General features: G+C 43.3%; 1 protein-coding gene across 9 annotated transcripts in view; it reads right to left on the bottom strand.

The window, feature by feature from the left end:
• Bptf (bromodomain PHD finger transcription factor) overlaps positions 1-14,970 on the bottom strand; it is a 118,386-nt gene that overhangs the window by 16,793 nt on the left and 86,623 nt on the right. For 6 of the 9 annotated variants that reach the window (XM_090349911.1, XM_090349902.1, XM_090349903.1 and 3 more), the window contains 5 exons: positions 10,576-10,793; positions 6,084-6,303; positions 4,068-4,990; positions 2,763-2,845; positions 2,303-2,528 (listed from right to left, as the gene is read on the bottom strand). In XM_090349911.1, coding sequence (XP_090206037.1) covers positions 2,303-2,528; positions 2,763-2,845; positions 4,068-4,990; positions 6,084-6,303; positions 10,576-10,793 — 1,670 coding nt within the window. The remainder of the gene's footprint in view (positions 1-2,302; positions 2,529-2,762; positions 2,846-4,067; positions 4,991-6,083; positions 6,304-10,575; positions 10,794-14,970) is intronic. The other 3 variants (XM_090349907.1, XM_090349909.1, XM_090349910.1) reach the window with 1 other exon arrangement.

Genomic DNA, 14,970 nt, shown 5'->3' with positions numbered 1-14,970 from the left:
TTTCATGCGTGCTACGCAAACATTCTACTAGTAGGCCAAACTCCTGGCCCTACACTGGAAATTTAAGAAGAATCAAGGTCCATATTAGCCTGGACAGAAAGGTGAGTGAAACGCAAAACTGGAAACACAGTAATTAGCTTTTTGGTGCTGATCCTGGGACTTGAACTAAGGGCCTGGGCACTGTCCCTGGGATTTTACTATTTTCTCAAGGATACTGCTCTAATCACTTGAGATGCAATAATACTTCTGGCTGTTCTGGGGTGCTTAACTGGAGATAAGTGTCTCATGGATTTCTCTGATGTGCTGGGTTTTTTTTTTTTAGGGAGTGGGGGGGTTGGTTGGTCCTGGGGCTTAAACTCAGGACCTGGGTGCTGTTCTTGAGCTTTTGGCTCAAGGCTAGTGCTGTACCACTTTGAGCCACAGCTCCATTTCCAGCTCTCTGGATAGTTTATTGAGGATAAGCATTGTCATGGACTTTCTTGCTCTAGATGGCTTTGAGCCATGATCCTCAGATCTCATCCTCCTGAGTAGCCAGGATTATAGATGCCAGGCTATAACCTATTTTGATTGAGCATGTATCATTGTGACTTTCTTCCCAACACCTAACATCAAATAGCATTCTTTACTATTTTATTAAAACTGAAAGTTAGCAGGCCACCAATGGCTCATACCTGAAATCCTAGCTACTTGGGAGGCTGAGATATGAGGATCCTGGTTCAAAACCAACTAGGGCAGACATATGTGAGAGTCTCTTGTTTTTTTTTTTTCTTTTCTTTTTATAAACCATCAAAGAAGTTGTAACTGAAGGCATGGCTTACGTAGTAGAGCACCGACTATGAGTAAGAAAAGCTGAGAGCTCAAGGACTTGAGTTCAAGTCCCACTACGGAGACAACACAAGAAAATTAAGTTTATTTTGCAGAGTCCATCAGGTACTTAACCCTGTGGCTGTGATCTTCTAATGGCACCAAAGCCTAGCAGTCAGCTATGTAGATAGGACAAAGGCATTTTCCTGTTTTGGTCAGTGTTAAATGAAAATGAACGCAGGGCACCAAGATGTTAAGTGTCTTAGACTGCTGTCTCATTTCTGCCTTAGTGGGATGCTCTCTAGGGTTAGAGTTAGGTCATGCTGACTCCTGGTCTGATCAATATTTTCTTTAACATGCACAGGACTCTTTATGGGCTGCTTTACATAGCCTGCTTGTCTTTCAAAGAGCTGTACCTGACAGGTTTTCTGCTGTGCCAGTGCATAGGAGAGAGAAAAAAGGAGAACACTGGGGGATGTAGAGAGAGAGGGAGAGAGGTGGCTCTCATTTTTTTTTTTTTTTAAAACAAATCCCTCTAGAAAGCAATAAATTAGCAATGCCTCCAAAATCCGTTTCAAGGTAGGGAATACTTTATTCTTCTAACTTGTAACATTATCTTGCTGTCTTCTATGTTTCTTATGACACTTGGCCCCTGCAAACATTTTGCAAAACTACCTTATGAATGAAGAAAGTTGTTCTCAACAGAATTTCAAAACATTTTACTGTCATCTTAGAATGGCTAGTTTAGAGTGCTTGTCTAGCACGCACGAAACCCTGGGTTTGATTCCTCAGTACAACATATACCAAAAAAAGCTGGAAATGGTGCGGTGGCTCAAGTGATATAAAGCTAGCCTTGATGGGGCTGGAAGTTTGGCCCAGTGGTAGAATGCTTGCCTAGTATGCACAAAGACCCAGGTTTGATCCCTCAGTACTACATACATAGAAAGAGCTGGAAATAGTGCTGTGGCTCAAGTGGTAGTGCTCTGGCCTTGAGAAAGCCCAAGGACAGTGTTCAGGTCCCAAGTTCAAGGCACAGGACTGGCAGAAAGAAAGAAAGAAAGAAAGAAAGAGAGAGAGAGAGAGGGGGGGGGGGAAGGAAGAAAGAAAGAGAGAAAGAAAGGGAGAAAGAAAGAAAGAAAGAAAGAGAGAGAGAGAGAGAGGAAGAGAGGGAGGGAAAAAGAGGTGGGGAGAGGGAGAGAGGGAAGGAGAGGGAGAGGAAGGGGGAGGAGGAGGGGGAGGGGAGGAGAGAGGGAGAGGGAAAGGGAAGGGGGAGAGGGAGAGGGAGAGGGGGAAAGGGAGAGTGGGAGAGGGAGAGGGGGAGAGGGAGAGGGGGAGAGAGAGGGAGAGAGAGGGAGAGAGGAGAGAGAGAGAGAGAGAGAGAGAGAGAGAGAGAGAGAGAGAGAGAGAGAGAGAGAGAGAGCGCGAGTGCGCGCACGCAAGAATTCAAGACAATGCCCAACAACAGTAAATGCTACATAGGAGAAGAGTTCTTTCTTACCTGCACCTCGATTTGCAGGTCTTTGTCAAGGAGCGCTCGCTTTTTGAGGATTTCTGCTTTGAGCTGCTCTTTGTGTTTGAAGAGCAGAGCAGACAGCTTGCTAGCATTCTGCTTACTCCGCTTCTGTTCTACACTCTCTTCCCGTTTCCGTTTTTTCGCAGCCTGTTTTTCTTCTTTATCTATCTTATCCAAAATATACTTCATCACCTGGTTACAGACAATCATTCTAGGGAAAAATACACAAACTGTGAAATGCTGGGGTTTCATTTTTAAAAGTTCAAGACAAGATTCTTTGGGGTTTCCCTACAGGGGGGTGTGCAGAGTCTCTAGGAGTGCCTCAAACCTGTTGTGATCAACTATCAGCACCAAGTTAGCAAACTTCAGTCAAGACTCAACCAACAAAAACTTACAAGCCTTGCTTCGTGTGCAGGCTAAGGGAAGAGGCCCTGGATTCCCCTACCTTTGGTTCTCTTCTCTTTCAGCGGGAGTCATGGGCTTTTTCTGTTTTAAGTGTTCTATTACAGCATTATGCTTCATCACCACCTTTAGGAAAGAGCAAACCCAAAAAGCGCTTGTTTTATAATGACCAGAGTTAGGACACAGGGCACAGTAGAAATCAGCACACATCTGCTTTTTGGGAGAAATGGCTAGAAATTTTATGTTGATACAAATAAAATTAGCAGCTAGGTGGGCCTGGGTGCTGAGCATGGAAGCTGGGCACCATGTTAAGCTAAGCACCTGGCAGGGATCTTCTCCAGTCTTAATCAAAACACTGAATCAGGGGGTTAAGGTCACAAATTCCGAGATAGAAAGAATTAATGTTTTTGAGATTAAGAAACAAAAACAAACAAAAAAAGCCACCATTTTCACACAAGTATCATGCACCATAGGCCATTATCACTACACTCTTTCTAGGCATTACAGAGCTGGCATCATTCCTCTTATGCAACACCAAAAAGATGGACAACTTTTGGAATACTTCTCAACATATGGACTATATTGCACTGAGGAGTAGGTGATAATGTGTATTTGAACATATTACACAGAAATTCATTTTATAGAAATATTAGCTCCCATCATTACAATCAAATAGGTGGCCTTTGTTATCCTTAAACTAATTTTGTGTGGCGGCAAAGAGAGGAGTTTTAATGAAGACATGCTCAGGGGAGATGAGGGAGATTCCTGACTTGGTAATACTTGAAACCTACACTCCAATTATTGTCCAGTGTTAAATAAGCACACTGTTGATGGATGCTGCACGTGTGGTTTCACTTTGACAGCATTTCTCACTCGTCTAAGCTGCCCACTTCACCAAGGTGCCACTCATGGCGCACCTGCACAAGGCCACCTTCAACATAAGCTACAGAAAAACAGTATTGAAAACATTCTTATAAGTTATGGCAGGAAATGCGAATGAATTCAGTTGGCTAATGTACTCCAGTGATACGCAAATTTGGGACAGAAAATAGCAAATACTTCAAATGAATCTCTACAGTGTCTGAACTAGTTTTAAGACTAAAACCTTTATGTTTCATATCACTGATACTAAAACTCAGAACTCCAGTGTTCTCCCCAAACAGGTTGTTTCTCATTATCCAACCAAGAGTTCAAACCATCACTGTCAACATTTCTGGTCCAGCTAGTACTTCTCCTGAATGAATTTTACCACCAGTGACTGTCTCATTTAAGAAACCAAACACTATGTCTATTGCACAGCACAATAATTCAAGCTACTGAACATGCTGCTTTGACTTAATAACTTTACCTGTTTCTGAATGATTTCACTTTGGTTAGAAGCTTGGAGGGTGTGTTCACGCTTAATCTCTATCTGTTGCTGTTTCTTCTTTTGCTGCTGATCCCTGAGTTGCTGAACCCTCTGCAACTGCTCTTGCACACTGGCTGCCTGCACTGTAACCACATTCTGAATCTGGTGAGGCTGCACAGCACTGCTTTGCTGAATTTGAATGGGTAACTGGAGTTTGAGCTGTTGGGGCACACCACCTTGCTTGGCCTGTATCTGAGCCACAACCTGCGGCTGGATCTGAGAGAGAACCTGGACTTGTTGTTGCAGCTGAGGTACAGCAATAACTTGGGGCTGTGGCTGCGGAATTTGTAGCTGAGGACAGGATGGGGATGAAACAGTAACTTGACTTAACGTTTGTCCTGCTGAAAGAGTTTGAGTTGAAGACTGTACCTGGGGTTGTGACTGTGGCTGGCCTTGGGAAGGAATCGGAAGAGATGTGTGTGGCTGAATTGGAATCGGTTGTGAGGCAGAAGTCTGAACCTGGGATTGCTGTCCAGGAGACACCTGGGATGGAGTTGATGGACGTATTCGAGTCTGCGGTGGACTTTGGACACGAACAGGAGACTGTCCTTGAACATTACTCTGAGGCTGACACTGTGTTGCAACTTGGGGTTTAGATGACTGTGCTTGGGCAGGTTGTGCTTCAGAAGGGACATGGGATGAAACAGCTGTCTGGGGCTGGACGTCAGGCTGGTCCTGAACTTCAGGCTGTGTTGGGGACTGGGGCTGGGGGTAGGATTGGGCTTGGGGCTGTGCTGAAGGCTGAGCAGTCTGTGACTGGGCTTCTGCAGGACTCACACTTGAAGATGAAGTTGGTGGCAGTATTTTGGCTTGCTGCACCTGGGTCTGGGGTGACAATTTACTTTGTTTTTGTTCACCTGAGCCTGTGAAAAGGAAAGACAAACCATTACTCTAGAAAGTAAGATGACCAGTTCAAGATTTTAAAGTTTGTGTGTGTGTGTGTGTGTTTGTGTGTGTGTGTGTGTGTGTGTGTGTATATATATTTTTTTTGCCGGTTGTGGGGCTTGAACTCAGGGTCTGAGCACTGTCCTTGGACTTTCCTCAAAGCTAGAGCTCTACCACTTGCGCCATAGCATCACTTCTAGCTTTTTTTTCTATGTATGTGGTACCGAGGAATTGAACCTGGGCTGTCGTGCATGACAGGCAAGCACTCTACCACTAGGCCAAACCCCCAGTCCTAAAGTTGTGTATTTTAAACCTTTTGAAATGGTCCCCTCTGCCCTGCTGTTTTCTGGCCATACTCTGAACACCATTCTAATCTCCAAGGGACTGGTTTTCAAAGTAAGGAGCAACCTCTGAAGAAACACAGCTGTTTGGCGCCCTACATTAGAGGTTGCCTTTTGCCTAGGATGTGGTGGGCAGGTAGGAAAGGAGGAGCCTGGTGAATGGTAAGGACCTCCAGCACTCGGCTGTAGGCTGTCTTGGATGAATTTACTCTCCAAACTGGTTCCAAGACTCCATTGAGGCTTGGCAGGGAGTGAGTGAACAAAGCTGCCATGATGTCCAGTATTTTGGGTCCCTCTTTCTCATTTTTCTTTTGGGGGAGGTCAGTTCTGGGGCTTGGACTCTGGGCCTGGGCGTTGTCCCCGAGCTCTTCAGCTCAAGGCTACCACCCTACACCTTGAGCCACAGGGCCACTTCCGGTTTTCTGGTGGTTAATTGGAGATAAGAATCTCATGGTGTTTAGTGACCAGGCTGGCTTTGAATCATGATCCTCAGATCTCAGCCTCCTGAGGAGCTAGGATTACAGGCATGAGCTACCATGCTTGGCTTTCTAATTTTTTTTTAAGTTAGTTAGGGGGTAGTGGTGACAGGGAGTCTGTAAGAACGAGGCATGGGAGCACAGAGATACCATGAGAATGATTTTGTCAACTGATAAACTCTGGTCTTCTTGTTTCATTGGCCCAATGACAGTGGCACTAGCATTTAGCATTGTCAAAAAGCGTGAAGTTCTACCTGCTGTAGTGGAAACAGTAGTGGTGCTGGTGCTGGCTGTCGTGGCTGTTGTTGCCAAGGGGGTAAAGAGGAATCGCTGCACAGTACCATTTGGCATTGCAGCTTGCATGAGCTGCTGCCCTGGGCCTGGCAGTATTGTCACCCCTTGAGGTATCAATTGCAACTGTCCAGTGGTCTGACCTTGTCCTTGAATTACCACGGTCAAACCTTGGTTTCCACCCTGTGGGAAAAGAATACAACATAAATAATGTTCAAGAACCAATCTGTAAAGCTTTTTTGGGGTGGGGATTACTAGAGTTGAACCTGGTGGGCTTGCTTGACCATTTCAGCCTTACTTCCCAACAGCTGTGCTTTTATGCTTGTTATTTCTGACAGAGTCTAATGGACTTTTCTACTTGGGATAGCATTAAACTGTGATCCTTTTAGTCTCAGATTTCTGAGTAGCTAGTACTATAGGTATCAATCACTGGTACCTGGCTATATATTCTTTCTTTTGTAGCCAGTCCTGGGGCTTGAACTCTGGGCCAGGCCTCTGTCCCTGCGTTTCTTTTGCCAAGGCTAGTGCTCTACCAGTTGAGCCCATTGCCACTTCAGGCCCTTTTCTCAGTAGTTTACTGGAGAAAAGAGTCTCATGGACTTTCCTGTGCTGGCTTAGAACCGTGATCCACAGATCTAAGCTTCCTCAATAGCTAGGATTACAGGTGTGAGCCACTGATGCCCAGCTATAAAGTATTCTTATTAAGTCATTTATATATTGTAAGGAACCATTAACATAAGGAATACATATATATCTATAAGTGTGTGTGTATATATACACGTATGTATGTTTATAGAATGACAAAAGCATTAGATTAGCTAAAATAATACTTGTTATGTCTAGAAGAAAACACATGAATGATGAAGAGTGTGGTCCGAGCTCTCCAAGTAGCAGCCAGGTATTCACCTATGAGAACATCATTCCTCCAGGCCCAAGGCCCCAATCCTTGAAGCAAGGCACTAAAGGAATGACTACAGTCTCTGAAAAATTCTTGTTTTAAACATTATATTTCTACTACTTAATAATTCTTTTCTCTTTCAGTCCTAGGGTTGAACTTAGGGCCTGGGAACTGTCCTTGAGCTTTTGTGCTCAACGCCAGGGCTTTATCACTTGAGCCACAGAGCCACTTTCTGCTTTTTCATTTTTTTATGTGTGTGTGTGTCAGTCGTGGGACTTGAACTCTGGGCCTGGGTATTGTCCCTGAGCTCTTCAGCTTAAGGCTACCACCCTATCCCTTGAGCCACAGTGCCACTTTCCAGTTTTCTGATGATTAACTAGAGATAAGAGTCTCACAGACTTTTTAGTGCTCAGGATGCCTGTGAACCTCCATCCTCAGATCTTATCCTCCTGAGTAGCTAGGACTACAAGTGGGAGCCACTGTGCCCAGCTTACTTCTTGCTTTTTTTTTTTGGCCAGTCATGGTACTGAGGAATTGAACCTGGGTCTTTGTGCATGCTAGGCAAGTACTCTACCACTAGGCCAAACTCCTAGTCCCAAGAGGATACACTTTTTTTTTTCCCCCAGTCCTGGGGCTTGAACTCAGGGCCTGAGCACTGTCCTTGGGCTTTCTCAAGGCTAGAGCTCTACCACTTGAGCCACAGCACCAATTCCTACCTTTTCTATGTATGTGGTACTGAGGAATTGAATCCGGGTCTTCGTGCATGCTAAGCAAGCACTCTACCAGCAGGCCAAACTCCCAGCCCCTTCTGCTTTTTAGTAGTCAGTTGGAGGTAAGAATTTTGTGGACTTTCCTGCCCAAGCTGGCTTCAAATCACAATCTTCAGATCACAGCCTCCTGAATTATGGGAATTACAGGCTTAAGGCACCAGTCTGGCTTCCCTAAATGTTTTTCAAAGTATTGTCACAAGAGGGTCTCATTTTTTCATCACGATAAATTCAAGACTTGGAGAGCAAACACCATTATAAGCACATTCCCAAACTTATCAGAAAAGTCAAGTCCTTTGTCCAAGTTAAAAGTTTCTCATTTTTTGTTTGTTTTGTTTTGAACTATGTGAAAAGCATACTGGGGTGTGTCTGTATGAAAAAGCATTTTGTTGCTAGGTACTGAACTTCTCACATTTGAAAGCACTCTGCCATTGAGCCATAACCCTGGCCCCTTATGAGTTTTAGGTACAGGATGTAAGTACCAAGTCAAGAGGACCACTTAAGGTTCAAGGCATTTCCAAATGGGACCCAGGAACCTCAAACTCCACATGTACTAACTATCTATCTAGGACCTAGGAATCCAACAACCTTGACTGCCGAGAATGTGATAGGGAATTAGAAAGCCGAAGTAAAAACAATTCACATATGCTTAATGAAAAGAACCAAGGCCTGACAGCTGGGCATCGTGGTACACACCCATAGTCCCAGCACTCAGGGGATGAGGAAGAAGGACCATGAGTCCATGGACTACATAGTAAGAACCCGTCACAAACAAAATTAAACCAAATCCCTCACATCTGAAGTTTGTGTGCTGAGCTTCATATATTCATATATTCATATATTCATATAGTCTTCATAGCACATTTATTATAGCTTGTCTAAAATACATGTATTTTTTGTATATTCAAAGATACACATACCAGGTACCACTTGAGCAGTAATTATAAAATGATCACCCACCAAACTACTCCTATGGTTATCTTAGTCAGTACTTAAGAACCTGCATGCAATATTTTCCTTGCCTACAGGTCACCCTGTCCTTACTTTCACATCATTGGACTGATGTTAGATGTTACTGAGGTCTGTGAAGGTACAGGCTCTTGATAGGGCCACTGAGACTCGCAGCATATGAGCGCCATTCACAAGAATATTGTGGAGGGGCCGGGAGTTTGGCCTAGTGGTTAAAGTGCTTGCCTAGCATGCATGAAGACCCGGGTTTGATTCCTCGGTACCACATATAGAAAAAAAGCCAGAAGTGGTGCTGAGGCTCAAGTGGTAGAGCTCTAGCCTTGAGAAAGTCCAAGGACAGTGCTCAGGCCCTGAGCTCAAGCCCAGGACTGTGAAGAAAAAAAAAAAAAAAAGAATATTGTGGAAAGGATGCATTGCCAGCTGTATACACTCCATCATAGTTTGGCCTATTTCTGAATTTTATACAAATAGAATCATAATTTATGCACTGCAAATCTTTTTTATGTTGTATATGTGTGTTTAAGAAACTACTGAGATAGTCTTGTCTTATCTCCTGAAAATACTGTCATTTTCCTTTCAAGGTCTGGAATTCCATTCTCCTTAAAAAATGAGTATCTCAGGTGAGGTGGCTCACACCTATAATCCTACTTACTCAGGAGGCTGAGATCTGAGGATCTCAGTTCAAAGCCAGCTCAGGCACTAAGGTACTTGAGACTTTTATCTCCAATTAACCACTAGAAAACTGGAAGTGGTGTCATGGCTCAAGGGGCAGGAAGGTAACCTTGAGCTGAAGAGCTCAGGGATAGCACACCCAGGCTCAGAGTCCAAGCCCCAGGGCCAACAAAAAATAAAATAAAATAAGTAAATAAATGATGAGTTTGTAATGAGTTTATCTACAGAGTTAGGCTGTGTTTAAATTCATATGTCTATTCAGTTGACCACAGATCATTTACTACAAAGCTTGTCCTTTCAATAGTACGCAATGGCACATCTATTAAATATAACAAGCACCCTACCACCCCAGGTCATGCTCTATCCTCTGTGCTGTTCTGCTCCTCTGTCTGTCTCTATTTCTGAACCTTACCAAATTAATTACTGAAGCATTATTGTAAGTTTTAATATACCACTCAGGTCATGCCTTCCTGGTCTATTAGTATTGGAGCTACTTCTGATCCTTCGTACTTCCAAACACCTTTGTGAAAATCAGCTTGTGAGGTTCTACCAAGAAAAAATACCCATTGCTGTTTAAATGGGAACAGCCTTGAATGTTTTAATAGTGGAAGACCACACAACAATGTCTAGTGAGGAAGCAATCTTAATGTATCCAAATTGTTTTATTTTTTCCCTGGGGAAACTGGCCAACTAACAACAATTTGGTAGCTAGAAGGGCTATGCTTATACTATGCTTGCATGCTTACATCTGAAGAGTCTACACAGGGGCCAGGAGTGTGGCCTAATGGTAGAGTGCTTGCCTGGCATGTAGGAAGCCCTGGGTTCATCACTATCAAATACCCAGAAAAAAACAGAAGTGGCACTATGGCTCAGTAACAGAACACTAGCCTTGTGCAAAAAGAAGTTCAGGGACAGTGCCCAGGCCCTGAGTTCATCAAGCCCCAGGACTTGGGGTGGGAGTGAGGGAGGGAAGAGTCTAGACAGTTGGGATTGACGCTGTTCTCCCTGTACAAAGTATTTCTGTCTGACCCCTGGAAGCACACCTCTCAAGATAAGTACCTTGTAAAACTTATCAAAATAAGCACATGTTCTTATACTTATAGCAAGACTCAACAAGATCACCTCTCAAGTGGAAGTGACACTACTTACGTGGCCCTGTGTTAACTGAGTCAGCTGAGCCATGGTAAGCTTCACCTGCCCTTGCTGGGGGCGGGGGGCTGGGGGCGCGGAAGACTGTAGACCAGTGCTGGCTGCTCCTGAAGTTAGGCCTTTCTGTCCAGGAGTTGAGGATGCTGTGCCAGGGGTAGAGACGGCAGTGGAAACTGGCTGTCCTCGGATGATCTGAGTCACCACCTGCTGAGGAGCACCTGCACAAACAGCAGAGGGACCCAGATGCTTACACGCCTGTCTGCAGCAGTATTCTGGGCTGAAATAACTCAAGACTGTACATGATGTAGTCATTAGAACTTTCAAAGACACTCAGGCCTACAGACAAAGGAGTTGCCTGAGTGGTAGTGGGTCTACCTCTCAGCCCACTTACAGCTTTGGCCATCCACAGTGGAGTGGAAAGACAGCATACTCCCTCAAAACTCAAAGCCAAAGTGACAACAGGAGAGATAAATGATATGTAAACCATACCACAAGGGTTTGTTTTGTTTTTCAATTAATGTACTAATAATAAACAGTGATTTCACGTATCACAGAGTTTTAGAACTGCAAATATCCAGGGCAAATTGCCAGGAGGAACATAAAGGGAAGCACCTTGTGTCCTGACATGAGAGCCATTGTGCAAAGAATCACATACAGCAAGTCTGCAAAATAAATGCACTTATGCCACCCTCCCAGGACTGCAGTGTGTCCATGCATTAAACCCAACACTTGCTTCAAAATCTCATACCTTGTTTTTAGCAAATGATGGCTCTTCACCACTAATTAAATTTAGCTTTGTTGAATAACGGTTAATAAATAAATGCACTTAGCTTAGTTTCACTTTTGTTTCTTGAAAACTAGAATAGCATGTGGACTACCCCTGCCCCCCCATGCCACAGTAATTATTTAGTGTTTAACTTGATATTTACTGATTCATTACTAATTAGTGCATAATACCACATTTCTCAAGTTTTTGTTTTTTAAATTTTCTTGTCGGGGTAATGCACAGAGGAGTTACAGTTACATTCATCAGGTATTGGGTGCATTACTTCTCACACATTGATACCACTTCTCATGTTTTTGTCCCCAATTCCTGCCCTCCATCCCCTCCCAATCATCTTGTTTCCCCCCTCTTCCCTTCCCTACATTTCTCAAGTTTTTGCATTTATTTCCTGTCATTTTTCTTTCTGTGAATGAATACACACATACACACACACAATTATTTGTTGTGATGGTACAGAAATTCAACTTAGAGCTTGAAGCCCTTACTTTGGCTTTCTCACTCAGGGCTGGAGCTCGACCACTTGAACACTACCTCTCCTTCAGCATTTTGCTGTTGACTAAAATTAAGAGTTTCATGGATTTGTCTGCCCAGGATGGCTCCGAACTTTGATTCTCAAATCTTAGCCTCCTGAGTACCTAGAATTACAAGCATGAATCACTAGAGTACTATGTATATGCTATGTATTTCTTTAAATGCTGTGGGGGTGGAGGCACTAGGGTTTGAACTTAGGCAAACTCTACTGCTCAAGCCCTCCTTTGCTTTTCCAAGGACATAGGTGGGAAGATCCAGTTAGGATGACAGCATAAGCCACCACACTCCGCCTACTTCTTGTGGGGAGGGGTTTCGTTACCATTTTTTGCCAAGGTTGTTCTTGAAGTGCTGTCCTTCCACTCTCCACCTCCCAAGTAACTGAAATTACAGGCACATACTACCATCTCCAGCATGTATTTCTTTTATTGGCTAGTGTTTTCATTGTTGTTGTTCCCTTTTTGGCCAGTGTTTGAGATTCAGAATACTCTCCCCTTTTCCCTTGTTAGAAAAATACACATCAAAATCCTCACTTAAGGATTTTGTGCACTTTTGATGTTTTAGAATAAACTCCCGAAAATATTACTGGTTCATGGTAGGAACACAGTGAATTGAATGACAGGAAAGGTTGTATCTTCACATTCTCACCAACTGTGGGTACTCATCATACTGCACAGGGAAAGTTCCAGCCCTGACGCATATTGTAAACTAATGTGCTCTTCCCACTTTACAACCAGTCAATTTTCTTTCTAAACCTATAAATTTTAATGTGCTCCATGTTATTTAAAAAACAAACAAACAAAAAAATCGGGCTGGGAATTTAGCCTAGTGGTAGAGTGCTTGCCTTGAGAAAGCCCAAGGACAGTGCTCAGGCCCTGAGTTCAAGGCCCAGGACTGGCGAAAACAAACAAACAAACAAAAACTAGGGGCTGGGACTGTGGCCTAGTGGTAGAGTGCTTGCCTAGCACACACAGAGCTCTGGATTTGATTCCTTGGTACCACATACACAGAAAAAAACCTGAAGTGATGCTGTGGCTCAAGTGTCAGGGTGCAAAAAGTGTCCAAGGACAGTGCCCAGGCCTTGACTTCAAGTTCTAGGACTGGCAAAACAAAACAAAACAACAACAACAACAAAAAACCTATTCTTTTTTGGCTTTAATTATTGCTTAGGTGGTTCTGCTTACTTGTACTCTCATGAGCTAAACTCAAAGGTGGGCATAGTCATGGTACATGCTGTGAGACCTGTCTTCTTTTCCTCTCTCCCTCACTCATTCTTTTCTTTCTTTCCTTCTCTCTCCCTCTCCCACTCCCTCTTTCCCGCCCCCCACTCTCTGATGTTGTACTAGAGCTTGAACTCAGAATCTTAGTCTCCCATTCAGCTTAGTTGCTCAGGCTGGTGCTCTTGCTAGTACAGCTTTTTTGCCAGTGGGTTAAATGTAGAGTCTTGTCTTTGAACAAGACTCCTGAAAATCTGGGGTTATGGAGGGAGCTGTGGATGCCCAGCTAGACAAGTCTCTCCCCCCCCCCTTTTTTTTTTGCCACTCCTGGACTTGGGCTCAGGGCCTGAGCACTGTCCCCGGATTTTCTCAAGGCTAGGGTATGTGGTACTGAGGAATCGAACCCTGGTCTTCGTGCATGCTAGGCAAGCACTCTACCACTAGGCCAAACTCCCGGCCCCGAAAAGTCTCTTTTAATACTTGTTTTATTTATATTTATAACTACTCACTAGAATTTAAGAATATGATCTGGGCACCAGTGGTTCCCTTAGAAGATGGGGATCTGAGGGATGCAGTTTGAAGAAAGTGTATGAAACTCTTAACTCCAGCTACCAAAAAGCTTGAAGTGGATCAGTGGCTCAAATGATATTTACTTCCCTGAGCATAAAGACTCAAGGACAGTATCCAGGGTCTGAGTATAAGCCTTAGGACCTGCAGGTGCATGTGTATAGACATATACACATATTCATATACTACACACACCAAACAGGAACAATACATGGAATTTTTAGTCAAAACATCACCAGTATATTTCACCTGTCTATAGGTGATCAAATACTTTTTGGATGAACTGAATCTGCCTGAGTTCAATATTGGTGCCATGATTTAAAGTTGCAATTTGAAAATGTTTGTAATTTCATGTTCAATGCCTTTGTGAACAGATATGCACATATTAAAAAAATTTCCAAACAGGTAAATGTTATTTGTATGTCTTTGTGTTTTTAGCATTATTACAAAAAATGAGGCATCTTCACATCCTACTTTTCAGAAATAATCAAGCTTTTATCTGATTGAAGGACTATTTTCCCACCAAATAGCACAAATGTGTTGTGACTACATCTGCAAGCATACAAGCTGAAACATAGTTATCTATTTTTGCTCTCCTTCCCAGCAATGCCTCCTTGGTTTCAAATAGTTCTGAAAATCCACTCATTTACACCTTACCCAAACCATAGGAATTCAAGATTTCATTATCATTGAGTCTTAATCTTCAAAATTTATATAATAAAAATTTTGTCTTGATGGTTTTTCTTTTTAGTAAACACTTATTCTACTCTGTCCAACACTAGCGGGATTATCCTTGTTTATTCCTCTTAATTTGTCATATATGATTGCCTACAGTTCTATTTTTCATCTTTTGTAATCCCCTTGTGGTAATTTGACTTTAAATGTTTCTCATAACTGTGTAGGGACCTCCTTTCTTTTTTTAAAACTCATTTTTGTTGTTGTACTGCTAGGGATATAACTCAAGGCCTTTTTTGTTGGTGGTGGCGGGGCTTGAACTCTCAGCCTCGGTGCTGTCCCTGAGCTCTCCAGCTCAAGGCTATTCCTCTACCACTTGAGCCACAGCATCACTTCTGGTTTTGTGGTGGTTAACTGGAGAATCATGGGACTTTCCTATCCGGGTTGGCCTTGAACTGCAATCCTCAGATCTCAGCCTTCTGAGTAGCTAGGATTACAGGTGTGAGCCACCCTGCTTAGCTCAGAGCTTTTACGTACACTAGATAAAAGCTCTTCCCTTCAGCTTCAGTCCACAATCTTTAACTTTTTTTTTGGCTAGTTCTGAAGCTTGAACTCTAGGCCTGG

The sequence above is a fragment of the Megascapheus bottae genome, chromosome 17, assembly GCF_031878675.1.
Source record: "Megascapheus bottae isolate mThoBot1 chromosome 17, mThoBot2.hap1, whole genome shotgun sequence".
NCBI lineage: Eukaryota > Metazoa > Chordata > Mammalia > Rodentia > Geomyidae > Megascapheus > Megascapheus bottae.
This window is presented reverse-complemented; position numbering and strand designations above follow the sequence as displayed.